The sequence below is a fragment of the Crinia signifera genome, chromosome 12 (genome assembly GCF_055691185.1).
Source record: "Crinia signifera chromosome 12, ASM5569118v1, whole genome shotgun sequence".
Lineage (NCBI taxonomy): Eukaryota > Metazoa > Chordata > Amphibia > Anura > Myobatrachidae > Crinia > Crinia signifera.
In genome coordinates this window covers 12,704,652-12,731,913 of record NC_139228.1, presented here as the reverse complement: position 1 = coordinate 12,731,913, position 27,262 = coordinate 12,704,652, and the positions used below count along the sequence as shown (strand labels likewise).

Below are 27,262 nucleotides of genomic sequence, written 5' to 3'. Positions count from 1 at the left end.
ATTGGGTTTAAACTTCTTTTGAGTCGGCATGTGGTATTTCATGCCCTACCATCTACTAGGGAGTGGTGGGAGAATAAAATAGTGTGACGAACGCAGCGAGGGGACGCGGATCTACGTTTCATTGTCCATGTGCATAGGCAGGGGGGGTTTCTGGTTGCACAGAAACCCCTCCTCTTGGCAAGTGCCTTAAATTATGACAACAATAGCACTGGTATGATCAATAGAGCTGCTACCACATCATGCAGTGTAAGGGACAGAGCAGAGCTGCTGCACATGCCCAGTGTACCAGCTTATTCTACCACATTTACTATATGTGTGGATCTGAGCCCTCAAACATCACAATGGACCAGAGAGCAGCTGCCAGGAGGAAGAGACAGGAGCCTTACCATGGAGTGGGAGATTGTGAGCTTAGAATGTGCAGTACTGGTTCTATTATGTCTGTTTATTTATTATGTCATATTTAACCTTTTCCTGACCGCTTATCTTATTTAAATGTTTGAAAGCCTATACTATAGACCATCCGTACTGTTAAATATTAATAATGTATTCCATATTGTATACAGACTGTATCTGGATATATATCCATATTGTATAAAAAGACTCATTTTCAGGGATGTAACCACTCCCCCAGACTCCCGTACTTACTCCAATGCCCTGCAGAGTGGGAGACTTTGGATTACATTTGGTTGACTTTGGTTGACCTTTGGACTAATAACCTAATGCTTGTGTTGATCTAATGACCCTGTCGACCGTCATGCATGTCAACCTATTTGGTGTCTATCCAATCATCCATACCCCCGCCAAGAATGGGAATCACTGTGGAGGTTAGAGTGTGCCCTGAGTTCCTTCAGCGACTGTGCCAATTATAACATTCATCCACGGTAACGAGACCAGTGCGAGGCACAGCGGGCACCTAGAGCAGTGACAGGCAGTGCCCCGGCTACCACTGGCTGTAGAAGTGATGGAGCACCTAGCAGTAACCCTCTTGCTGTTTCCGACTGCAGGAAAAGGCTGATAACAGAACAGATGCGGCACATTGACTATGTAGAATCCTACATATCTAGTTTTCTAAGAACTTGTAAACATATAAGTGATACTTAGCAGTAATAACTCTTACACAATCAAGATGTCAATGCTTTATATCAAAAACGTAAACCTTTATTTTTAGAATAAATAGAAACGTACGAATACAACGAATGTGTGGTCTTTTCCTAGGTTATATTCCCGGGTCCCTGGCTGCAATGCCCTCCAATATATCCCCTGCAGACGAAGGCGCCTTAGCTGCCACAAGAACCAGATTCCTTGGCGAGAACTGAGGTTTGAACAGAGGGATCACATCGCAATGGAATCCTGTAAGGAGAGAGAGAGAGAGAGAGAGAGAGGGAAGGAGTCATACAGGAGATCACCCACTGCCCAAAGGGCCTCAGTCTTTAGCTCATTAACCCTGGTGTGGTACCATGGGGTCCATCTGAGCCCACTCCTCTTTGAAACTATCACGAGTAGTGACCTTGCCTTTCACGTATTTTCCCGTAAGCACTTCCTAAGAATGTGGCACACGGTCGCTAGTTTTTGTGCCTTTCTGTTTATTTTCTATTTACTTTTATTTGTGTTTGGGTTCAAACGGACCCCATAGTACCTTCCATGTTTTATATGTTATTTTACTTCTTAAACTCACACATGAAGTGTTGTGCAATATCATTTGGACAAAAACAAATCATTGTAATAAACAGTGTTTAATCTGGTGATATGTTTAGTCAATGTTTTACCATGGGGACACATGGACCTTTAAGCACCCAGACAAAGAGGAGAACAAGCCCAGCCAGCCCCGCTAAGACGCAAACGAAGAAGACGGCAGGTGACGTCACCAGCTAAAGCTCCGGATTCCCGCCGTAAGTTTTGCAAAAGCCGCGGCAAGCAGCACAGCTATCAGATAGTACAGGGTAAGCAAGAATAGCCTCCTACTAACCTGGACTTCTTCAACTTACTCCTACAATGAGTGTAAACATTCAATTGCTCATTCAATTTATTTTATTCTATTCTAATTGTCATTCTATACTTATTTATTATCTTCATTTATTATCATCTCGCTCTACTTCTCTACACCTCTCCTCTACCACCCTACCCCTCCTAGCACTTGATTAAACGTTGTGCATTCCACAACACATCTATCCAACTAACCCCCAAAATCAGGCTGCTTTCACCCCTTAGCGCAAATCCTATATAAAAAGGATCTAATCCTTTTACCCTCCGTAACTATTTTTAAGGTACCACACCAGGGTTAAGGGCCACATGCACTAAGCTTCAAAAGTGATCAAATGGAGAAATGGAAACCCCTTATGTGCATCATATATAATAATCTGATGGTTAAATTGTTTGTTTAACTTATCACAATTTTCTCAAAGGGCGTTCCCTCCCAACGTGAGCCAATCCCCTCCCTGTGTACCGGCGGCCGGGCCTGTATCTGAGCACTGGGCAGCCTCAGTGGTGTAAGGGGTGTTCCCTCCCAACGTGAGCCAATCCCCTCCCTGTGTACCGGCGGCCGGGCCTGTATCTGAGCACTGGGCAGCCTCAGTGGTGTAAGGGGTGTTCCCTCCCAGCATGAGCCAATCCCTCCCTGTGTACCGGCAGCCGGGCCTGTATCTGAGCACTGGGCAGCCTCAGTGGTGTAAGGGGTGTTCCCTCCCAACGTGAGCCAATCTCCTCCCTGTGTACCAGCGGCCGGGCCTGTATCTGAGCACTGGGCAGCCTCAGTGGTGTAAGGGTTGTTCCCTCCCAACGTGAGCCAATCCCCTCCCTGTGTACCGGCGGCCGGGCCTGTATCTGAGCACTGGGCAGCCTCAGTGGTGTAAGGGGTGTTCCCTCCCAACGTGAGCCAATCCCCTCCCTGTGTACCGGCGGCCGGGCCTGTATCTGAGCACTGGGCAGCCTCAGTGGTGTAAGGGGTGTTCCCTCCCAGCATGAGCCAATCCCTCCCTGTGTACCGGTGGCCGGGCCTGTATCTGAGCACTGGGCAGCCTCAGTGGTGTAAGGGGTGTTCCCTCCCAGCATGAGCCAATCCCTCCCTGTGTACCGGCAGCCGGGCCTGTATCTGAGCACTGGGCAGCCTCAGTGGTGTAAGGGGTGTTCCCTCCCAGCATGAGCCAATCCCTCCCTGTGTACCGGCAGCCGGGCCTGTATCTGAGCACTGGGCAGCCTCAGTGGTGTAAGGGGTGTTCCCTCCCAGCATGATCCAATCCCTCCCTGTGTACTGGTGGCCGGGCCTGTATCTGAGCACTGGGCAGCCTCAGTGGTGTAAGGGGTGTTCCCTCCCAGCATGAGCCAATCCCTCCCTGTGTACCGGTGGCCGGGCCTGTATCTGAGCACTGGGCAGCCTCAGTGGTGTAAGGGGTGTTCCCTCCCAGCATGAGCCAATCCCTCCCTGTGTACCGGCGGCCGGGCCTTTATCTGAGTACTGGCAGCCGCAGAAGTGTCGATAGGCTACAGTATGATCTGACTGTGGATCAAAGGATCGACATAGACAAGTCGACACAGGTAAAAGTCGACATGGAAAAGATTGACATATACAAAGGTTGATTATGAGTCTTTTTGTGTCAATGTTGACACCTTTCGACATGAGCCTGCGATTAGTGCTGCCCTCGACACACTTTTCCTGTTCCCACGCAGAGTGCGCCCCCGCCCCCAGCACTGACCACGCTCCTGTAGGAAGATCATCCTGTCCAGTAGCATAAGAGTCTCCACTAGAGGTGCCAGCAGTAAGGCCAGGCTGAAGAATGCCACCACGTTCCGCTGCTGGGACAGCATGTGTTCTACTGACGTCTCATCCATGGCGGTGTTGGGATCCAAGCCAATACGCTCTAGTCCTAGCTTGGCGTATCTGCGGGAGGAAAGCAATGCATTATACAATGTGTCACTTCACATATAGAGCATGTAACTACCAGACAGCGCCTGCATCCTGGAACACTCACATTACATGAGCATTTACGAATTGGAGAATTTATAAAACAAGGGGGCTAATGAGCCAATGAGAGCTAAGGGGCAGGGCTATGCAGGAGGGTCATGGACAGAACTAAATTCTGTGTCCTGGCTCTATGGCTTGTGCATCATCAGATGCTTGTCTATCAATAACAGGGGTGTGTGGCTGTAGTTAGCCGTAGACAATATAGGGGTGTTCGGGTCTGTGAGGCTGGCACCTGCCCTTTACAGGAGACCTGGCTGACACGTTGGGGTGTGTTCTATAACTGAAGACAGAATCTGTCCAAGGTCTGCCCGTAGGGCAGGCATGTCCAAAATATGGTTGTGAAACTACAAGTCCCATCATGCCTTGCCACAGTTTTTCGAGACACTGTGGATGGGAAAGGTATTATGCCACTATTTATTATTACTTATTTATTATCAGTTTCTTATACAGCGCACACATTCCGCAGCGCTTTACAGAGAATATTTGAACATTTACATCAGTCCCTGCCCCAGTGGAGCTTACAATCTATATTCCCTACCACATGTACACGCGCACACAGTCATTCTAGGGTTAATTTTGTTGGAAGCCAATTAGCCTTCCAGTATATTTTTGGATTGTGGGAGGAAACCAGAGTACCCGGAGGAAACCCACGCAAGCACGGGGAGAACATACAAACTCCGCACAGATAGGGCCATGGTGGGAATTTAACCCATGACCTCAGCGCTGTGCTTTCCAATTAAATATTTAAATCATTTAAAAAAACTATCCTTTAACTGAATTCACTTTAAAATAATCAACAATTTTCAAGGCCTTCTGGTAGAAAACACAATTTCAGAACTCCTAGTTTATCACAATAAAATGTCCGACTGTGGGGGTTATTCAGAACTGATCATATGTCTGCCAATTTGCAGGCCGGGCGATTATCGATGCGTACAGCTCGTAGTACACATGCGCAAGGCCGTCTTGTGATAAAATAAAGCATATTTTTTAATCGATGGCCATTTGCAAGTTGATTGACAGGAAGTCGGCGTTTGGGGGGGGGTACGTTTTTTAGGGGAAGGCGAATGTCAGCTCCGGTCCCAATCCGATTGTTTCTTTCGCAGCCACAGAGTAAGTCCTGGGCTACACACAGACAGCAGAAACCCCCCCCCCCCATGTTTTATACTCATACTTACTCCTTGAAGGGAAGCATGTGAGCCTTTTTGATTGTCTGGACACCGACGCGTTTCATGGTGGGATCTATACCTCGGATGACAGTTTCCAGCACAGCTCTGTAGCAATGAGTTCTTAAGATGTCGCTGTCACCTTTAAGACGTTCCATATAATCCTCTATGGCATGGCACGCCACCTCCCTAGCTTTGTAGGACAGCTTGTGCCCTGGGAGCCCGGCCACCCAGGAGCTCATAGGGTAGCCATACTCCTGTAGGTTTGAGCTAGCCGCATGTGAATTACCCAGGACACCCGGCGGTTGCGGCTCCTCAAGTGTGGTTAACTTCATGTAACAACAAGCAACGGACGTGATGCCCACAATAGTGGGACACCTGGCAAAGTGGCGTAACATGGCTACACTTAGGTCTCCACACGCATGGAGTCCTGTTAATACAAATGTATTCATAGGAGAGAAGTGGCACTGTCCAGAAGAGGCACCGCCATGACACGAACACCCTGCGCAGTCACCTGAGCAGATATTAGGGCGCGCGTGTGCGTTCACTGGTTTATCAGACGCAAGCTCTTCTGCTGCACATACGTGGGAAATACACAAGTTCGGGGCTGTCGTCCTGCTACCGGCAGCCATCTTGTTTCCTCCTTTGGCTTGTGGTTGTGTCTCCACCCCACAGCCACCTAACTGTCTCAGAAAATCTTCCCATGATGCTTGAGGGTCCACAAACGCCGATATGTGCCGGGGAGGATTCGGTGGGAGGGTCATAGCTTCAGAATCATTACTCTAAGGAAAAAACATAAAACAATGATTTTTATGAGGTAACGTACTTATCATGGTGCAATCAGCAGAAATGCGCCGTAACCGAGAGAAACCAGATTATATTCAAGTTGACGTCATGACACACGTGTTGGTGGTATTGATAGGTTGAATATTATATTTCCAACATTAAATACAAAGAACATATGAGATTTATAGAGAGGATTGGTTGGGAATCCGTTTTCAGTCTGGGTGTCTGCATTCAGCTGCGGGTTTGTAAGGGCAAAAACATGGGGTAAATGTACTAAAATGGGAGTTCTATTGAAGATGGGACTTTGCCCATAGCAACCAATCAGATTCTATCTATAATCTTCTAGAAGGCGCTAAATTAATAAGTATAATCTGATTGATTGCCATGGGCCAGATCCACAGGTGGAGCTAATTACTTCACTTGTGATTCTGTGAGGAGACCTGCAAAACATGCACTGTGTGGGGTCCTGAGGACCAAGTTTGAGAACCTGTGTGCTAATACATTCCCCTTGCTGCAATATGTATGATATCCTGTCACTTGTCAGCCCAGTTTCCCATCTAACCTCATTTAGGGCAAATGTTTCAAGCTTCAAAAAGTGATAAAACGGAAAGTGATCAACAGCCAGCCAATCAGCTCCTACCTGCCATGTTATAGGCTGGGTTTGAAAAATGACAGGTATGATTGGCTGGCTGTTTATCACTCTACAATGCATCACTGGTTGAAGCATGTTGCGGGAATAGCATTAACCTAAATAGAGCAACAGAGAGAGAGTTCCAGTACGGTCCAGGAACGATCATTGTGCGGGGATGCCGGTAATTTCCCGAAGGATGGGATGCTGGCAGCCAGAATACCAACGCCGGCTTTCTGAATACCACCACAAGCCCCGCACCGGTATCCGACATTGATGAGAATGCTGAATGTCGGCATCCCAATCAGAAGTATGCAGGGCTGGTCCTCAGGACCCCATGCAGGTTAGGCTGGGGGGTGAAAGGTTAGGTTTCGGTATTAGCAGGGGACTTAGGTTTACATCTTGCATACATCCTCCCCTGTGATGAGAGGAAGCTATACCTTTCTGGATCGGATTCTTTCTTTCCTGGTCATGTACATTAAATCCTGGTCAAACTTGGCCGCAGAGGACGCCAGGTTCTGGTCAGCTTCCACAGCCGTCACACAGAGCCCATGGCCAAAGGATAAGACCCTCGACAGGTGACCCTAAACATAAAACGAATAAACAACAGCGCGTACAGTGTGCCGACACAGAGCTTAAACAAGAACATTGATATAAGTGTGCAATAAAACCGAGAGGGTCTGTCAGGATGGACAAGGTTTATTCCCATGATGCTCCAGGGCTCACAGTAGGGAGATTCTGGGTCGCTTACAAATGCAGGCGTTTCAGGTAGCACTGGAGTAGCAGATTACATGGACTAGGGGCCTGATTCTGGTTCATTCGCAAAAGCAAATACTATCTCTAATGGACAAAACCATGCTGCACTGCAGGTGGGGCAGATGTTACATGTGCAGAGAGAGTTTGATTTGGGTGAGTATTTTGTTTCTGTGTAGGGTAAATACTGGCTGCTTTTTGCAATATAGGTATCAGTTTGAACACATCCCACCTAAATCTAAAGGCCCCCATACACTAGGGCGACTTGTTCTGAGGACAAGTCGCCCCCCGACTTCCCCCTGAGCTTCCCAGGCAGCTCCCCGGGGGAGCTTGATAAGATTTGGCACTTGATGTGCCATTTTTTACATGTGATAAATCGTCTCGATTTATCACATGTAAACCTGGGGAGCAGGGGGAGGCTGCAGAACAGGGCTGCTGGTGGGGGGCGCTGCTAAGGCAGCGTGCAGGGGACGCTGCGGGGGACAGTGACAGAGCCGGGCAGGGGGAGGCGGGAGCTGTCAGTGCTGGAAAAAAAGCCCATACAATGAATGGGCAGCTTGTGATTGGCTGCGCGCTCTCTCAGCCAATTGCTGACTGGCTGAGAGAGCGCTCAGCCAATCACAGGCTGCCCATTCATTGTATGGGCTTTTTTTCCCAGCGCTGACAGCTTTTCCTGCCCGGCTCTGTTACTGCCAACTCTGTGTCCCCCGCAGCGCCCCCCTGTCTTACTAGCAGCGCCCCACAACACCCCTGCGCATTGAGGTAGTGCAGGCGGGGACCGCAGGCGTCGCAGAGCAGAGACCGTCGGCGCGGCGGGAGAATAGGAAGACATCCTATTCAAAAGACCGGGCGGCCGCTGATTGGCTGAGCTCTCAGCCAATCCCCGCCTGCACTACCTCCGCCGGAAGCCATCAATGGGGGGGGCGCTGCTAGTAAGGGGGGCTGTATATAAAGATATATCGGATCTGAACATCGTGGGTGCTAAAAAGCACCCATGATGGCTCAGATTCCGATATATCTTATATTCTGTAGGTCTGACGCCGTGATCCGATCCGATGCGCACGGGACCACGCATCAGATCAGATGTCAAACACATGCGATTTTGGGCCGATTTCACCCGATTTATCGGCCCAAAGGGCCGAAATCTGATGGAATCGGCCGAAAATCGCATAGTGTATGGGGGCCTTAACTCTCTCTGCACATGCTACATCTACCCCCTGCAGTGCAGCATGGTTTTGTCCATTAGAGAGAAAATTTGCTTTTGCGAGTGAACCAGAATCAGAAGTGTGGTCAATTCAATAAGGGTCGCATTGCCTGTGAGGTATGTTATAAAATATGCCAGAGTTAAGGGCCCCATACATCAGCAATTAATTGTGACAATTTTCAGATATGGAGATGATTGCCACAATTAATTTTAGATGTGTGGGCTCCCCCTTTTGGCAATCCCAATCACAATCGCCAATCGATTGCTTAATCAGGTTTTTAAACATGTTTAATAATCTGGTATTATCTGCAGATCTTTTTTAGATGTGTGGGCATTCCCAATTAGTTTTCTTCATCTATTTACATTATGAACAGCTGAAATGACAATCGATTGGGGCAATTTCCAGATATGAAGATGCAATCTTTAGATGGAAAAATCTGCCGATCACTGAAAAAATCTGTAATGTGTGGGCAAAGTCGGATAGATCTGAAAATCCATTTATCTGGCCAAAATATCTGAAAATCCATAAATTGTGATTGCTGATGTATGGGGCCCATTATTTGTGATAAGAATACGGGTCATACCTGCCCAGAGCCGATGTCCACCACATGATCACAGCTTGTGGCGTCACTCAGTGCTTTCACCAACTACATAAGGAGAAAAGAGAATTAGCTGCCAAGTAATTAATATTCGAGTTTTAGGCAGGGCAGAAACAGAACTGGGCAAGTAGAGTTCCAATGCTGCTCTCTGGTTAAAATATAGCACTTCCGAATGCTGTGGAACAAACCTGCTTTACTGCATCCGTTGGCTGCCTAAGGGTTGTAGTAATGAACGTGTATGAGCAAAGGCCACAACAAGGCAAGCTATTAAATATAGATGGTCTTAAGAAAGGTTGCAGAAGTGCTGTATTTCAGACATAAGTCACCAGGAAACGGAAAAACCTTTATACGTAGATCACTGAATTATCAGATGAGCCATATGTTAAAGAATGTGTTAAGTTTATTGTCTTGGGTAAATTGTATCTTTTTTTTGTTGTTGTTGTTGGTTAAAAAAATAACTTCAACAAAACATCTTAAAATAATAATATGAATAATATTAGTAAAAAAAATAAAATAATACAATTTGCACAGGAGAAGCCTTAAACAAATAAATACAGCTGTATATGGGAAAAGCTGGTGCTAATAAGCAGCAGTTTGCATGCGATAGGGGGCACAAAATATTGTAATCCTTGAAACGACAATAAATCCGGTACTTCTTTACTTTCACGGCGCCAGCATGGCGCCGCGCGTCAGAGTCCCCTTGCGGGGCTCGCTTCGCTCGCCCACGCTGCGGGCTCGGTGGCTCGCTACGCTCGCCACGCTAATTAAAATCAACTCCATGCCAACATGGATAGTGGGGGTATGAACTATCCATGTTGGCATGGCGTTAACCCCGTTTATTTAACTTAATTAGTGGCGAGCGTAACCCGGAAGTACGCGCGGCGCCATGCTGGCGCCGTGAAAGTAAAGAAGTACCATAAATCCTATAGTGGTATAAAGTGGCGGAGCCAGGGGGGGGGGGTGCAGCACAAATCAAAATTCAAATAGAGGAGCCACACCCCCTGCCATTCCTAATTGACTCATTAGCAGTGGGTGTGGCTCCCCTATTTGAATTTTGATTTGTGCAGCACCCCCTCCTCCGCCACTGGTAGTATAACAAGAAAGGTGCTTTACTCTATGGCACACAACCAGAGGTCCTTCCAGTGGAGCGTCATAGGAGGGAGGGGCTACCGGTTACATCTGTTCTACTTCATTTGTTCCTTGTGTAGCACTAGCTCTCTCTATCCCACAAGCTACAGCAGTTTCCCCCAACATCAACAATGAGAAATCCCCAATATATCTTATTCTAGAAAAACTAAATCAATGAACGATGGGGTAAGTCGATGCGCCGGGACACAGGACCTGTACCAATTCCCTTGGAAACTGCCATATCTATAACCTTACCTTCCCAAGCTGTCTGATTTCATGCTGTTTTTTGGGCTTCACATGTTTTCGAAACATCGGACCCAATAAGGAGCTTTGGCAGTGGTTTGTCCGGAACTCGTCCGGTCTTTTCTGGTCCGAGCTGCTGATTTCATGACGCGGGATTCTTTGGAAAGCCAAGCAACGGGCGGTGACCTTCAGCGCTAACAGGCTGAGCGGCCACACTGACGTGTACCTGGAATACAGCAGACAGCCACAGGAAAAGGTTTGGTCAGTATCACCGCCTATTACACAATGACAATTCCCCCTGTTCTAGTAACCGTCGTGTGGAACACATTCTGCCATAACCGGTCTCTGACAAAAGCAAGAACTGGCATTAACATAAAATAAAATGAGAATAAATGAAAATAAGGGTTGAAATATCTAATGAAATGTCTCCCTCTTGCATCCTCTCACACTGAAGTAGCAGGATTGCATGTCATAGTGCCAGGTGTGGCCGCACCAAACTACAAATTCCTACACTGGATCCCCACTTCTTCCACAACCCAAGTTTAAATGACTCCTGCACCTGCCATAACCCATGCAGTTCCTCTTTCCAATCTGGGGTGTCGCTCTCTGCTCTGGTGCTTCTAGCACCCTCTGGTCTGTGGACCTTTTTCTGGTCCACGCGCAACGCTGTAAATTTTGCAGCGTTGCGTGTGGACCAAACACCGCCCGCAGATTAGAATGCCCCCTGTATCTGAACACTGGGATGCAGACCTGACTGTGCTACAAGCACCAGTGCAGACAGCGACCAGGCAGGTAAGAGGAACTGCACGGTATATGACAGGTGCAGGGTGCAAGAACGGACAATATAATCTACTGAGCTCTCTCAACTTCTCCTGCGCCACAAATCACCTATGAATTTTTTAGCAAGGACCAATCATATACTCCTACAGATTGCCAATTCAAGGAACTCCCAGAAAACCCGTGCTGGTACACCCCCACACCTATATTACCCACACTAGCAGCCTCCTAGCTATACCATTCTCCATGCTGAGCCACACTTACACCTCATGCCTCAGCTGTGCCCTCTGCCCATTACAATACAAGCTCTCTAATTAGAAGGGCCCTCCTTACCCTTTGTATCCCTTTTGCATGTATTTTGTAGTATCTAGTCTATAGTATCTAGGTAGACAGTCAATAACTCGACACCAAAATGACATGCACTAGGCCAACACTGACAAAAGGTAACACAAGCAAATTGTCAACATGGGAATTGCCGACATGAGTTTTTCATGAAAAAAATAAAAATTTGGGGACTTTTTTTTTATACTTTATCACTCACGTGGACTCCGTTTGATTCTATATATTACTACTAGAAGGTGGTAAATAAATAAGAAGTAGAATCAGATTATCTGTGGGCAGAGTGAATGGCAGACTTGCAGTTCTTAGTTACAGAAATGCACCATCTGGATTTTTCATATAGATAGGAGGGCAGTGATGTCACAGCAGCTCAACCATCCTAAATATCACTTTGTTAAACCACAGGTTAAAATCAAGCCAAACATTACCCTTCATGCTTTACACTTTTGAACATTTCTATTTTGCAGTTATTTAACAAAACTGCTAAATATTTAACCACAATACATGCTAAATGTCTGGTCTCCTTCAGCCTAACTGCTAGAAAGTTCTGTCATTTGCATGCAGTGCCACCGGCACTAAGGAAGAGAAAAGTTTGGGATGTAATGGTAACATGAAGTTTTAAGATTTTTCATTTTCCTTACATAAGTGTAAATGGCTATTATTATTACTATTGCAATAGATTTACCCAGCATCCTCTGCATTTCTCGTAGACAGCAGCTGGTCAGCCAACTGAGGCGCAGACAGATCTGACAGCACCGTTGCCCATGATCCTGGCAGCGACCCCCAGAGGTCGTCAGTGAAAAACTCCTGAAAGCACAAGAGAACAAAACTTCAGCTTAGGTCAGCCGCGGTATGGTCTAACCAGGACATCTCTATTTCCTAAACACAGCCTGTAAATTGAGTAGAAGCTGACCTGGCTAGTACTTTATCACTCACAATTGCACACCTCTCTGAGCTTTGATAAATACCCCTCTCAATCGCTACGGTTGGATTAGGAGCACTTGCTATAGGCTGCGGTAACAGCTAGCACTACATATAAGGGGGAGGGGATCATTACTTTAAGGAAGGGACTATTCAGATGGGTTCTTAACCAGTGTGGGCACCGGATCAAACGCACCGGTAACAAGATGTACGCAACATATTTCCCATACGGATAACCCAGCCTGTCGCATGCGTTTATGAGGGCTACTTACAATAATATAGGAATCTGGGATGTAGCCATAGAGGGAAAGGACTTGTGTAATATCCGTGGCGAGCTGCTTATTCCGATTCAGCTGCTCGATGGACATGCTAGAGAAAAATAATCATCATCAGAAAGTGTTAAATATATTATTGTATATAGGAACTATGATAAAGAAACCATTATACACACACACATTGAACTATAAGTGGAAAGACAATTCAAACTGAAAATAAACTTTGGAAATGGTCCTTTAAAGACCATTGCCTTTAAAGAGAACAGAGTTTATACACTACAGCCACACAAAGTCGCCATTGGAGTATGTAGGAATCTGCATCACCCGTATTCGGTTACAGAGAAAGCGGCATGCAAATCACCCAAGATGCATTGCAGAACAACCATCTTTTTCGTTCAGCTTGTCAGGTATGTATTAGTATGAAAACCACAAGAACAGGGGAGAATTGAGGCGACACAGTTACACACAATAAAATAAAGATATTAATAATAACACCTTCATTGTGCAATTATACTGCAAACTACATTACAAACCCCATAAAACTATTTTCATTATAATTAATTTTTATTTTACTTCTATCCCCCATCACCACTTTATATTTCCAATGTAATATTGTGTGTCCCGGATTTATATAATGAGTTAATATATCTATCCTCTCGGAGTGATAATGCACCCATATCTCACCGGCAAACAGGACAAACTGCGGGAAAGAGAGCAAGAAAATGGGGCTCCCAGACCCATTCTCATACACCCGTATAACGGTCTTTACCTGCGCATAAGGACAGGCATGAAAGATTTCCCCATGTGTGTCAACAGAGCTTGAGATGGTCTCGCTAGATTACAGCCACCACCACCACCACCACCAACTGAACAGTTATTCCCTGTTCTCTTGTTTTCATGTGAGGGCATTTTATTTTTGTTTCCTGTGGGGACCAGGGTGATAGTTTTTTCACATGGGGGCCAATGGGTTTGCTTGTTATTTTCTGTGGGGGGCAATATTTTTTTTCCTGTGGGGGTCTGATGTTGTGCATTGGCAATTTTAAAATCAACAGAACACGAGGACATGCACTGACACTGGGGGGAGGAAGATTCAGGGGAAATGTGAGGAAGAATTACTTCACAGAAAGAGTAGTAGATAAGTGGAATAGCCCACCATCAGAGGTGGTAGACGCAAATACAGTAGTACAATTTAAACATGCTTGGGATAAGCATATTGATATCCTTACAAAAAAATAAGGATCAAATATGGTTTGAGGTAACATGTTTAAAAAAGGGGCAGACTAGATGGGCCAAGTGGTTCTTATCTGCCGTCACATTCTATGTTTCTATGTTTAAGAGGGGGTGACCCGCGCTGGCCAGTCCTGAATCCCTTTCCTAGTTACTTCCTGTATGCGCCGGTAAATGTTACTGTACATTCGTGGTCTCTCCTGTAACTTACCCGCTCACGTGCAAAGCCTCGGTCTATAGCGGTAGGAGAGCGCCCGGTCTCAGCTGGTCTCGTAGGTCTCATCAGTAACGTTCTCTTGTTACTCATAAACCTTGGTGGAAGCGAACGCTTATGACACACAATGATCCCTTTATTTACCTATAAATATAAATATGGTACAGGTATTAGATTCTAGAAAAGGACACATTAAGCTGTGTAATAACATTCAGCTGATCTAGAGCTTTAACAGTTTGACTTTACTGCTTGTAGATAACAGATAAGAACGGATAGAAAATATGAACACAGGTGTGGCGATGCATGCTTCCAAGGGGATTCGCTGGGCAGTGGGGGTGGCGGCGTTTGTTCGCCCGGCGTGCACCGTTTAACAGGTTGCTAAGCAGCACATGACCGCTGCTAGCACCCTGCACCTCCCAAAACTCGTGCAGTTCCTCTCCCTGCATGGTGTGTTGCGGTCAGCTGTTGTGTCAATCACATTGTGGACTGTATCTCTATACAGAGCACACTATACTAGAAGCAGCACAGCAGACAGCGACACCCCAGGCAGGGAAAAGGAACTGCATGGGTTTTGCAAGGTTCAGGGTGATGGAATGATTACTGTGTTGTTGTCTCTAGGATTTTTTTCCCCTCTGTCTTCCGCACCTTCTCCTCATTTATTACTCTCTCCATCTCTTATACCATCTCAATGTCGTCTTCTCTTACCCCATATCTTTCATCCACTCCCTCTCTCTCGCCATCCCTTATCCCATCTCTCTGTCGGATTCAGTATTAAATCCCGGCAGTCGGGATCCCGGCGTTCAAAATCCCGACGCTGGAATCCCGACCGCCGAAATCCCGACAAGGGGGGGACGCGGATCGCCCCCCCCCTTGCGGGCTCGCTGCGCTCGCCACGCACCCACGGAGGGAGAAAGTGTCGGGATTTTGAACGCCAGGATCCTGACCGCCGGAATTTACACTGCATCCCTCTCTGTCGTCATCTATTATACCATCTCTCTGTCGTCATCTATTATCGCATCTCTCTCTGTCGTCATCTATTATCCCAAATCTCTCTGTCGTCATCTATTATCTCATCTCTCTCTGTCGTCATCTATTATCGCATCTCTCTCTGTCGTCATCTATTATCCCAAATCTCTCTGTCGTCATCTCCGTCGTCCCTATTATCCCATCTCTGTGGTCCCTATTATCCCATTTCTCTCTGTCGTCCCTATTATGCCATCAGTCTCTGTCATCATCTATTATCCAATCTCTCTCTGAGCCTTATACTACTTCACTCTTTCTGACAAAATCCTTCTTAGATGGACAAAACCATGTGCACTGCAGGGGGGCAGATGTAAAATGTGCAGAGAGAATTAGATTTGGTTGAGTTATTTTGTTTCTGTGCAGGGTAAATACTGGCTGCTTTATGTTTACACTGCTATATAGATCTCACTTTGAAGAAAAACCCCACCCAAATCTAATTCTCTCTGCACATGTTACATCTGCCCCACCTGCAGTGCACATGGTTTTGTCCATCTAAGAAGGATTTTGTCAGAAAGAGTGAACTAGAATAACCCCCTCTGTCGTTATCTACTATACCATATCTCTCTGTCATCCCTATTATCCCATATCTCTCTGTCCTCATCTACTATCCCATATCTCTCTGTCATCCCTATTATCCCATATCTCTCTGTCCTCATCTACTATCCCATATCTCTCTGTCATCCCTATTATCCCATATCTCTCTGTCGTCATCTATTATCTCATCTCTCTGTCCTCATCTACTATCCCATATCTCTCTGTCATCCCTATTATCCCATATCTCTCTGTCATCCCTATTATCCCATATCTCTCTGTCGTCCCTGTTATCCCATATCTCTCTGTCATCCCTATTATCCCATATCTCTCTGTCCTCATCTACTATCCCATATCTCTCTGTCATCCCTATTACCCCATATCTCTGTCATCCCTATTATCCCATATCTCTCTGTCATCCCTATTATCCCATATCTCTCTGTCGTCCCTGTTATCCCATATCTCTCTGTCCTCATCTACTATACCATATCTCTCTGTCATCCCTATTACCCCATATCTCTGTCATCCCTATTATCCCATATCTCTCTGTCATCCCTATTATCCCATATCTCTCTGTCGTCCCTGTTATCCCATATCTCTGTCGTCCCTGTTATCCCATATCTCTCTGTCCTCATCTACTATCCCATATCTCTCTGTCATCCCTATTATCCCATATCTCTCTGTCGTCCCTGTTATCCCATATCTCTCTGTCCTCATCTACTATCCCATATCTCTCTGTCATCCCTATTATCCCATATCTCTCTGTCGTCCCTGTTATCCCATATCTCTCTGTCCTCATCTACTATCCCATATTTCTCTGTTGTCCCTGTTATCCCATATCTCTGTCCTCATCTACTATCCCATATCTCTCTGTCATCCCTATTATCCCATATCTCTCTGTCATCCCTATTATCCCATATCTCTCTGTCATCCCTATTATCCCATATCTCTCTGTCATCCCTATTATCCCATATCTCTCTGTCGTCCCTGTTATCCCATATCTCTCTGTCGTCCCTGTTATCCCATATCTCTCTGTCCTCATCTACTATCCCATATCTCTCTGTCATCCCTATTATCCCATATCTCTCTGTCATCCCTATTATCCCATATCTCTCGGTCATCCCTATTATCCCATATCTCTCTGTCATCCCTATTATCCCATATCTCTCTGTCGTCCCTGTTATCCCATATCTCTCTGTCCTCATCTACTATCCCATATCTCTCTGTCATCCCTATTATCCCATATCTCTCTGTCGTCCCGGCGGTCGAGATCCCGGCGTTCAAAATCCCGACCGCCGAAATCCCGACAAGGGGGGACGTGGATCGCCCCCCCTTGCGGGCTCGCTGCGCTCGCCACGCAGAGGGCCTGATGCCTCGCTACGCTCGGCACACTAATTTATTCTCCCTCCAGGGGTGTCGTGGACACCCACGGAGGGAGAAAGTGTCGGGATCCCGACTGTCGGGATTTTAACTGCATCCCGTCATCTATTATCCCATCCCCTCCTGCTCCTCTTCCCTTATCATGAATCTCATATAGCCCCATACACATGGGGTGACCTGTCCTCCATGCTGAGCACGATTGCTCAGCACACATAGCTGTACACCTGCGTTGCACCCCGCAATGCTGTGCAAGGCTTTTCCTATTTTTTTATAGGAAAAGTCCCGCGATCTAGCAGGAAAGCCAGTGCTGTATCTCTCTCCTCCTCTCATACTGTATCGCTCGCCCCCTATATGGTATCTCTCTAACCATCTCATACTGTATCTCTCCCCATCTCTTATACTGTAGCTCTCTGCGTATTATACTATATCTCTTGCTCTCTTATACAGTATTTCTCATCTCTTATACTTTTTATCTCTCTCCATCTCATACTGTATCTCTCCCCATCTCTTACTGTATCTCTCATACTGTATCTCTCTCCCCATATCTCATATTGTCTATGTCCCCATGTCTCATACTGTCTCTCTCTCCATCTCTTATACTGTATTTCTCTCCCACCATCTCTTATACTTTATCTGTCTCATCTTATATTGCACCTCTCTCCATCTCTTATACTGTATCTCTCCCCCATCTCTTATACTGTATCTCTCTCTCTGCATCTCTTATACTGTATTTCTCTCCCACCATCCCTTATACTTTATCTGTCTCATCTTATATTGCATCTCTCTCCATCTCTTATACTGTATCTCTCTCTCCATCTCTTATACTGTATCTCTCTCTCCATCTCTTATACTGTATCTCTCCATCTCTTATACTGTATATCTCCCCATCTCTTATACTGTATCTCTCTCTGCATCTCTTATACTGTATTTCTCATCTTATATTGTATCTCTCTCCCCATCTCATAATGTATCCCCCCATCTCTTATATTGTATCTCTCTCGACCATCTCTTATACTGATCTCTCTCCTCATCTTATACTGTATCTCTCATCTTATACTGTATATCTCTCCCCCATCTCTTAAACTGTAGCTCACTCCCTCTTAAACTGTATCTCTCTCTGTGTATTATAATATACTGTCTCTCTCTACATCTCATACTTTAACTCTCCCCCCATCTCTTACACTGTATATCTCTCATATTGTCTCTCTCTCCACGTCTCTTACTGTATCTCTCTCTCATACTGTATCTCTACCCCCATCCCTTATACTGTATCTCTCTCCCCCATCTCTTATACTGTATCTCTCTCGGCCATCTCTTGTACTCCTCTCTCCTCATCTTTTACTGTATCCCTCTCCCCCCATCTCTTCTACTGTATCCCCCCATCTCCTATACTGTATCTCTCTCCCCACCCCTTAAACTGTAAATCTCTCATCTTATACTGTATCTCTCTCGCTCTCTTTCCATGTGTATGGCATCTAGCACTTTCTCCCTCCGGTGTCTCCCCCACCTCCTGTCTAGTTACCCCTGACACGGGGTGCAGTGAGCCGGCGGTGTGGTAACCCCGGTGTACAGCAGCCGTACCGGAGCCCGGTCAGCAGTGTAGTAGTGTACCCCTGGTGCTGCTGCTAACGGCGGATGTGACGTCACTCCTCTTCCTCCCGGGCGCCGCCATTGCTCTTCCTAGAAGCTGTTCAGCTGTTTCCGCTTCGCACCGGGGCTGTTGTTTTGGATCCGCTCCCCCGAGTCTGCTGTCACGGTAACCGGAGCTATACTGCGGGGAGAGTAGGCGGCTGCGGCTCGCTGCTGTGTACCCGGCACCTCGTACTGAGCCTGGGTCATCGGGGGGAGAGAGCTCCGTGCTGCTCCAGCGGTAAGTCTCGTCATGTGGGTGATACTATACCTACCCACCCACCATCAACAGTGTGCCCCCTATCCAACTCCTTTTAGAATATGTGCAGCAGTCTGTCCCCTTGCCATGAACAGCAGTGTGCCCCCCCTATCCCCCGTAATGTTTCTCTTTTAAAGGGACAATATTATTCAGGCAGCATTCACAACAGCGCCACCTAGGGGAGTATATCCAGGAAAATAGAACGTTCCCCTTAAAGATTATAAGGCACTTAACAGTTGGGAACAAGACAGTAATAAAAAAAAAAAAGGTGTGAGGGCCCTGCTCGCAGGCTTGCAATCTATAGGGAAATAGAGGGGTATCTAGATGGTACATGTTTGTGGCCATGGGTGTAGGGGGGATTAGGCAGCAATTGCAGCACTCCCTAGCGACCTGGAAAATGACAGGTCAGAGTAGGTAGAATCTGTGTTAATAGGGATCTATGACCCTTGACAATTAATACTGATGTTTTTTCTTTTCTAGGTGATGACGTTGCCTCATTTTCCAGCTCAGGGATATTGCCTGTGTGTGTCTTAATATCTGGACTTGCACACATGTTGACCTATTTCTTCTCATGTGATTGGAAGCTGGTGTAACCCGTCATGGCTGACCTTGTTTTAAACCTGGACTGGTCTTCTAGTCATCCTAGCGGACGGGCCGATGAAGGAAACAGCAAACACCAGCGCTTTATTAAACGGAGGAGGTACTTGGAAAATAAGGGTTTCCTGAAACAGAAGCAGTTGCCACACAAGCCGCAGAACTGGAACCCAAGTCACCAGTTGCAATCTTGGGATCGGCATAAAAAAAAGGGTCCTCCGGATGGTAGCACCGGAAGGGCGGCCAACAGTGCATTCCACCCGAAGAATTCCCAACGGCATGGAGAGTCTGCTACGAATCATCGGACTGTATCCATGGGGGCACCGTGCCAGTCCGGCACTATCAGTGTCAGCATTAACTCTGCTCCAAACCATCCTCGTGTGGCCCCTCATACTTCAAAAGTGCCACCATTCAAGCGCCAAGGACCATCGGGACCAAATGCCGCTAACGGCCGTCACTACGACACCAAAAAGCCTTTGAAGATTTTCCATCAGGGGCCGATCCCAAACCTGCTGAGTGAGTTTGAGAGCGGCATACCACCAGCTCCCTCTGTGTCCAGTTACAAAATGGTCGCCATCGACTGCGAAATGGTGGGCACTGGAATCAAGGGACGGAACAGCGACCTGGCTCGGTGCAGCATTGTGAACTACCAGGGGGACGTGGTGTTCGACAAGTACATAAAACCGGCTAATCCTGTCACCGATTACCGGACCAGGTGGAGCGGAATAAGGAGAGAGCACCTGATGAACGCTACTCCATTTGCCGTGGCACAAAAAGAGGTGAGGTTTTGCCAATTGCCTTCTGTTATTTTTATAGACCGTTCTAGATACATAACAGAAGATGATTGGAAAATGGAAAATTTCTCCCATAGTGATATGATGAAGGGACAGGGACTGGAATATAACTTAAGAACAAATAATACCTCTTTCCCTCCACACCTTGGAATCCGGAAGTTCTGATTGGATAGGAAGCTGTTGAGGCTGATGAAGAGATTAGAAAGAAAAATGATAGATAGAGGGATAGATGTATGAAGCAGGGATAAGGGAGGAGAAGTGCCCCATGGCAACCAATCAGCTGCTCTGTATTATTTTATATTATGCAAATGATAGATGTTACTTCATTGCTGATTGGTTGCTTTGGGCCACTTCTGGCTCACTTCTCATCTCTTATCACTGATTCGTACATCTGCCCTGAGTGAGGTCAGAGAGGAGGAGGTTACAGTAATGTAGGTGGGACATATGGGGTGGTAGAGAGACTGGAGGAGAGACCATCGAGAAACGAGGGAGAGAGAGGCCAGGGGAGGAAAGAAGGTTTGTGTCATCAGCATAATGCTCAAAGGCATCGAGTAGGCCTGTCAGAATGGGGGTGGAGATGTGGACAATGGCTTTAGCAGTAAGATGGTCATCGGTGACCTTAGTAGGTGGGTATACCTGATTAATAGAGGTGATCGAAAGGTTCAATTATACAGTCTTCTATAAGTCTACTTATGTGCTATTGTCTGGTTTGTAGTTACTTTCTATGAGCTGCTTTCAGAAGGAAGTTCAAAAACTCTATCATTTGATCCCACAGATCTTAAAAATCCTCAATGGCAAGATAGTGATCGGTCACGCCATCCAGAACGACTACAAGGCCATCGGGTACTTCCACCCCAAGGAGATGACGCGAGATACATCGAAGATCGCGCTGCTGAACCGCAAGGCCGGCTTCCAGGAGAAGGAAATCGCATCTCTCAAACGTCTGGCCAAGGCGCTGCTACATAAAAACATCCAGGTAACGCTGCAGCACCCACCTGCCATGACATTGTGACCTCCTGGGATGATTTACACATTTATCATGGCGCTGGTAAAACTGTCCCGCCATCAGTAGTCCCAGTCATCCTAGAACAGCAATATGAATGAGAGTTATAGAGGTCTCTGATTGTACGGGTGTATGAATTTGCCTGACTACTGTGTAGTTCTTGTGCCATCCTTCATTGTGGTAAGTGTAAAGGGCATGGTTATTTTATCTGGTAATATATCATCGGCTAATAACCCTGCAGGACAGAACCGTTTGCAGCTATATATCGGGATCATTAGACAGTGGACCGACTCGGTGTAGGCAAAACCTTCACCAGGAAGTGGCTGACACCTCTATGGCTAGGTCTGTGCGTATAAAGCATTCTACCCAACCAAGTAATCCGACACAGTGGTTTTCCAGGATTTACACGTGTTTCTTTTTACTAAAAATATTTAAATAGAATTTTATTGGTCTTCAATTCACAGTGGAATAGTGCCCAAAAATTGCACACATTAAAAAGAAAATAAATGGTCAGAGATTTTCAGGGATCATCAGAGATTGCAATGGTTTTGCTTTATTTTCTCTCGAATACCCTTTCCCACCACTCCTCGGACCCGGGTCAAGGTGCGGTGTGAAAGCACCACAGCTTTTAACCCAGGTCAAACAACCCGGTAATTTGACCTGCGTTAGAAGAAGGGTTAAACCTGGTTTTAATGTAAAAGCGCCGGATTTAGGTTGCAGGTGTGACCTTGCTTTGAAAGGGGCACAATAGATCCATGTATACTAGATCCTTTTAGTAACTTCAGTCGCAGTCTGTTTGTTCTGCCTCAGTATAATAGCAATACCTCATTTGGCCATTTGACTCAGTGATGCCAAGCAATAACCCGCCTACCTGGGGAAATCCCTAGTGATGTCACAGTGACATTGTTGGGATATTCCGTTACAGCAGGAGCACTCATGGAGCTAAGCTGTACTATGGGGTGTTATTTAAAGACCATGTGTACCAGTGAAAGGGACAAATGTGCCCCATTGCTGCATTTGATGATCTGCCATGATGCCTGCCGGTGATACGGCTTCAGGCAGTTATGAATTCTTTAAGCGTCATTTTTCCTTGAGGGGATACAATTGTAAGTATTAATTTCACAATAAATGTACAACACAAGGGGCTTACTGCTTTGTATGCATAAGTCCATCTAGTCCTGTAACATTTGTAAATTTCACTGAGGTCAAGTATTGTAAAAATTTAACTTTTTTCCCCAAGTAAATGTGAATACAGATGGGAGCTGCAGGGGAAACTTGCGCAATTTGCATGTGGACGCATTGCTTAGGGCACTGGTGAGTCGCATTGTTTGCCGCAGTTCAACATGAAATTCAGTATTCTTTGTTCACGTGTAGACCGGCAAGGCTGGCCATTCCTCCGTAGAAGATGCGAAGACCACCATGGAACTGTACCGGATAGTAGAGGCCGATTTCGAGAGAGACCTGGCAGCCGGCAGAGTCCCGCAGTGATGGCCAGAGGTTTATTACTGCAGGCTGTTCCTTTTATACTGCTTCCACTTTTCTGAAATAAAAAAAAAAAATCAGATGCGTGCGGATTTACTTATTGTATGGCGTTTGTTTTGTTTCTTTAGGTTTTACAGGTAACCGTTTCTTGTACACGGTGGAAGCGGGTGACACCTCGTGCCCCATTGATGTCACTTATTCTTAGAGTATTGATAGCGGGTCTCCCAATTATGTCTGCAGCTATCACCTTACCCATTCTGACCATTTTTTCCTTGTTTAATAGTTACATAGTTACATAGTAGGTAAAGCTGAAAAAAGACTTGCGTCCATCTAGTTCAACCTGGTATAGATATCCATTGCTGATTTGGTAGGTTCTGGTATTTTACAGACAAATTATATTTCTTATTTGTACCCATGGATGTTTTTCTCCAGTAAATGTTTGTCCAACTTTGCCTTGAACGCATTTAATGAGCCAGCCGTTACCACCTCTCTGGGAAGAGAGTTCCAGAGTTTGACTGTTCTGACCGTAAAGAAATTCTTTCTACTAGCTGAATGAAATCTTTTTTCTTCTAGTCTATACTCATGCCCTCGCGTCCTAGATTCCTTTCTAGTAGAAAAGAGGGTGTGTGACAGTTCCTTATATTGGCCCTTGATATACCTGTACATGTTGAGCATGTCCCCCCTTAAACGTCTCTTTTCTAATGTAAATAGTCCCAAATTGCTTAATCTCTCCCCGTAGCTTAAATTCTCCATTCCCCTAATAAGCTTTGTTGCTCGCCTTTGGACTTTTTCTAATTCTATGATGTCCTTTTTATAGTGTGGGGCCCAGAACTGCACTCCGTACTCTAGGTGAGGTCTCACCAATGCTTTATACAGTGGCATAATTACCCTTGAGTCCCTAGTTTCCATTCCCCTCTTAATACATGCCAGAATTTTGTTGGCCTTTTTTGTAGCTACATTACAATGGGCACTACATCCTAGTTTGCTGTCTATTTGGACTCCTAGATCCTTTTCAAGTATGGAATTACCCAGTTCCTCTCCGCTAAGGTTGTAACTTGCACACTGGTTGTGTCTCCCAAGGTGCATAACCTTACATTTATTTACATTGAACCTCATCTTCCATTTTTTTGCCCACTCATCTAGAATTGCAAGATCATTTTGAAGCATGGTGACATCTTCTGATGATTTGATGACTTTGCTAAGTTTTGTATCGTCCGCAAAGATGGATACATTGCTGAGTAACCCTATCCCAATATCGTTAATAAAAATGTTAAACAAAATGGGCCCCAAAACCGAACCCTGGGGCACTCCACTTAGTACCGGTATCGTATCTGATACGGCACCATTCACAACCACTCTTTGTTCTCTATTACATAGCCAATTCCCTACCCATCTGCAGATATTTTCACCCAATCCTAGGTTTTCCATTTTATTAATCAATCTCTTGTGTGGGACATGCATAACACCAAAAATATTAAGCTACCAGAGGAGTAGTGAGAGCCGTCGGGGGATAACAGTCGATGGTAAAACTTGATTTGAGGGAAACCATTGATGCTTTCACCCACCGATGATAATCCTGGCTCTATTGCTTAATAAGCTGCCGGCCAATCAGACTCTGGGGGCGGGACTACTTGGGTTAGTACTGGGATCACGGCACTGTACCCAACATTGTTCCTTTGTACGGCGCTGCGAAACACTTGTGGCGCCTTATAAATAAAATTATAATAATAATAACATTAAGTAGAAAAAAAAAAATCAAGGGATTTCTACAATCGATAGTGGAACACCATTAATGGCAAAATGATTTGACATTGATCATTAACTAGCGATGGTATGTAATAATATATGAATGATGACCATTATTACAGAAGTGCATGCCAAGAGTTCTGTTCCTGGGACACGGCTGTTCTATATCTAAAGGATGCCTTTGCGGTAACACAAGTATATGTTCATTTTCATGTGCTTTACTCATTTTCCCTGTGCACATGAGAGTGAAGGAGCAATTAGTGATGACACCAGCGCATAGACACTGAACTACAGATATACAATCTATGTGTAGCCTTGGTGCATTGCCAGGTAAGAGACAGCAGTGGGAGCTGTAACACAGGATAACCTTTAAATCCAGTTCCAGGAATATACAGTAGGTGGCACTGGTGCATTGTTTTGTGTACAGAGATTGGAGATTAGGGACTTTTTTCAAAACTTTTGCAAAATCTTCACATTTGGCCGCTGGATGATAGTAATTAGGGAAAACTATGTGCTAAGACTTGAACACAGGCAATCATATGTGGGTGCCCTGAGAGTAAGGGTCACACACAAGGGTAGGGTAGGAAAACTGGCCTCTGTACATCTCAAACTGTATAAAGTTACAGACCGATGTATGCCTGGGTACACTAATCCACATTGATGGGTCAGATCGGTCTGTTATAGCTTTTATGCCCAGATCTGCCCGTGTCGGGGATACTAATCCACATTGATGGGTCTGATCAGTCCGTTATAGCTGTGATGCCCAGATCTGCCCGTGTCGCGATACTAATCCACATTGATGGGTCTGATCGGTCCGTTATAGCTGTGATGCCCAGATCTGCCCGTGTCGGGGATATTAATCCACATTGATGGGTCAGATCGGTCCGTTATAGCTGTGATGCCCAGATCTGCCCGTGTCGGGATACTAATCCACATTGATGGGTCAGATCGGTCCGTTATAGCTTTTATGCCCAGATCTGCCCGTGTCGGGGATACTAATCCACATTGATGGGTCTGATCAGTCCGTTATAGCTGTGATGCCCAGATCTGCCCGTGTTGGGGATATTAATCCACATTGATGGGTCAGATCGGTCCGTTATAGCTGTGATGCTCAGATCTGCCCGTGTCGGGATACTAATCCACATTGATGGGTCTGATCAGTCCGTTATAGCTGTGATCCCCAGATCTGCCCGTGTCGCGATACTAATCCACATTGATGGGTCTGATCGGTCCGTTATAGCTGTGATGCCCAGATCTGCCCGTGTCGGGGATATTAATCCACATTGATGGGTCAGATCGGTCCGTTATAGCTGTGATGCCCAGATCTGCCCGTGTCGGGATACTAATCCACATTGATGGGTCAGATCGGTCCGTTATAGCTTTTATGCCCAGATCTGCCCGTGTCGGGGATACTAATCCACATTGATGGGTCTGATCGGTCCGTTATAGCTGTGATGCCCAGATCTGCCCGTGTTGGGGATATTAATCCACATTGATGGGTCAGATCGGTCCGTTATAGCTGTGATGCTCAGATCTGCCCGTGTCGGGATACTAATCCACATTGATGGGTCTGATCGGTCCGTTATAGCTGTGATGCTCAGATCTGTCCGTGTCGGGGCTACTAATCCACATTGATGGGTCAGATCGGTCCGTTATAGCTGTGATGCCCAGATCTGCCCGTGTCGGGGATATTAATCCACATTGATGGGTCAGATCGGTCCCTTATAGCTGTGATGCTCAGATCTGCCCGTGTCGGGTATACTAATCCACATTGATGGGTCAGATCGGTCTTTTATAGCTGTGATGCTCAGATCTGCCCGTGTCTGGTATACTAGGCAACCATATTTCCTTAATCTATTTTAAAATAGCGGAGTTTAAGAACCTTAATTGATTTCAGACGGGAATCTAAAGATCGGAAATTCCTTAGCAATCCTCTGTATGTGCGTAATTTAAAAAATATATTTTTTTTTATCCTTTTTTTTTTTTTTTTGTTAAGATTCTGATTCCTTTACCATAGTTCCCTCTGAGCTGCCTGTAGGTATACATTATAAGAGCAATTTCCTTCCCCGTCTGCTGCTTATGTTCCTGGAAGACCCTACTGATTGAATGTGAGCACTTAATCCATATCTCTCTTTGTTTGGCGAGGAATTAAATCTGCAAAGTTCCGTTTTCAGCCACTCAGCAGAAACCTCCGTGTAGAATCGCAGCCAAACCATAAGCAATTTGTTTCAATTACGCTGGAAACATGGAAAAACTGTCTTCATATAGGGTGACGAGGCGGCTTTATCTGCAAATGTGTGTTATTTAATAGCGCGGCCTTCTAAAATGGAAATGCAGACCAGAGAGTGGAGCTAGGAGCACAGATCTGTGATGTGTCTGTGGTCCCTGCAGGACAGGCTTCATTCATCGCGGTGAGTAGGGATTGTTGCTCCCTACAGTAGTAGTACCGGGGGCGTTTGTAACGAACACTAAGCAGATCATTCCATGTTTTTTTAAAGCAGTCGTGGCCCTATCAGTGTACACCTTCATTTTGATGCGTCCATGTAGGGATTAGTGATACATACTGCAAGTGATGTACGCAATCCTGGCCTTGGTTACTGGTGGGC

At 45.9% G+C, this 27,262-nt stretch overlaps 2 protein-coding genes across 5 annotated transcripts; one reads left to right on the top strand and one right to left on the bottom strand.

Annotated features, from left to right (window-relative positions):
• Nucleotides 1–1,136: 1,136 nt before the first annotated feature.
• Nucleotides 1,137–19,175, bottom strand: METTL25B (methyltransferase like 25B). 4 transcript variants are annotated; one of them, XM_083167090.1, is made up of 10 exons: nt 18,657–19,175; nt 14,213–14,359; nt 12,772–12,868; nt 12,264–12,385; nt 10,475–10,688; nt 9,077–9,139; nt 6,976–7,119; nt 5,134–5,903; nt 3,690–3,874; nt 1,137–1,350 (listed from the first exon to the last, which is right to left on the bottom strand). In XM_083167090.1, the coding sequence occupies exons 3-10, from the start codon at nt 12,865–12,867 to the stop codon at nt 1,217–1,219; spliced, it is 1,728 nt and encodes a 575-aa protein (XP_083023216.1). In that variant the 5' UTR covers nt 12,868; nt 14,213–14,359; nt 18,657–19,175; the 3' UTR covers nt 1,137–1,216. The 4 variants fall into 4 exon arrangements, with proteins under 4 accessions (XP_083023216.1, XP_083023217.1, XP_083023215.1 ...); XM_083167091.1 differs by having other exon boundaries at nt 18,672–19,175; XM_083167089.1 differs by having other exon boundaries at nt 18,731–19,175.
• Nucleotides 18,795–23,006, top strand: ISG20L2 (interferon stimulated exonuclease gene 20 like 2). The gene is made up of 4 exons (XM_083167093.1): nt 18,795–19,019; nt 19,518–20,410; nt 21,201–21,401; nt 22,803–23,006. Exons 2-4 carry the CDS (start codon nt 19,637–19,639, stop codon nt 22,914–22,916), a joined length of 1,089 nt encoding a protein of 362 aa, XP_083023219.1. The 5' UTR covers nt 18,795–19,019; nt 19,518–19,636; the 3' UTR covers nt 22,917–23,006.
• The last annotated feature ends 4,256 nt before the right edge of the window (nt 23,007–27,262 follow it).

Bases quoted from the DNA above. Each gene is read 5' to 3' on its own strand.
- METTL25B (XM_083167090.1), bottom strand. From the start codon at position 12,867: ATGTCCATCGAGCAGCTGAATCGGAATAAGCAGCTCGCCACGGATATT. The intron at 12,386-12,771 runs GTAAGTAGCCCT...TTGTGCTTTCAG, and splicing joins TCCCAGATTCCTATATTATT to GAGTTTTTCACTGACGACCT. The intron at 9,140-10,474 runs GTAAGGTTATAG...CTCCTTATGTAG, and splicing joins AAATCAGACAGCTTGGGAAG to TTGGTGAAAGCACTGAGTGA.
- ISG20L2 (XM_083167093.1), top strand. From the start codon at position 19,637: ATGGCTGACCTTGTTTTAAACCTGGACTGGTCTTCTAGTCATCCTAGC. The intron at 20,411-21,200 runs GTGAGGTTTTGC...TTGATCCCACAG, and splicing joins TTGCCGTGGCACAAAAAGAG to ATCTTAAAAATCCTCAATGG. The intron at 21,402-22,802 runs GTAACGCTGCAG...GTTCACGTGTAG, and splicing joins TGCTACATAAAAACATCCAG to ACCGGCAAGGCTGGCCATTC.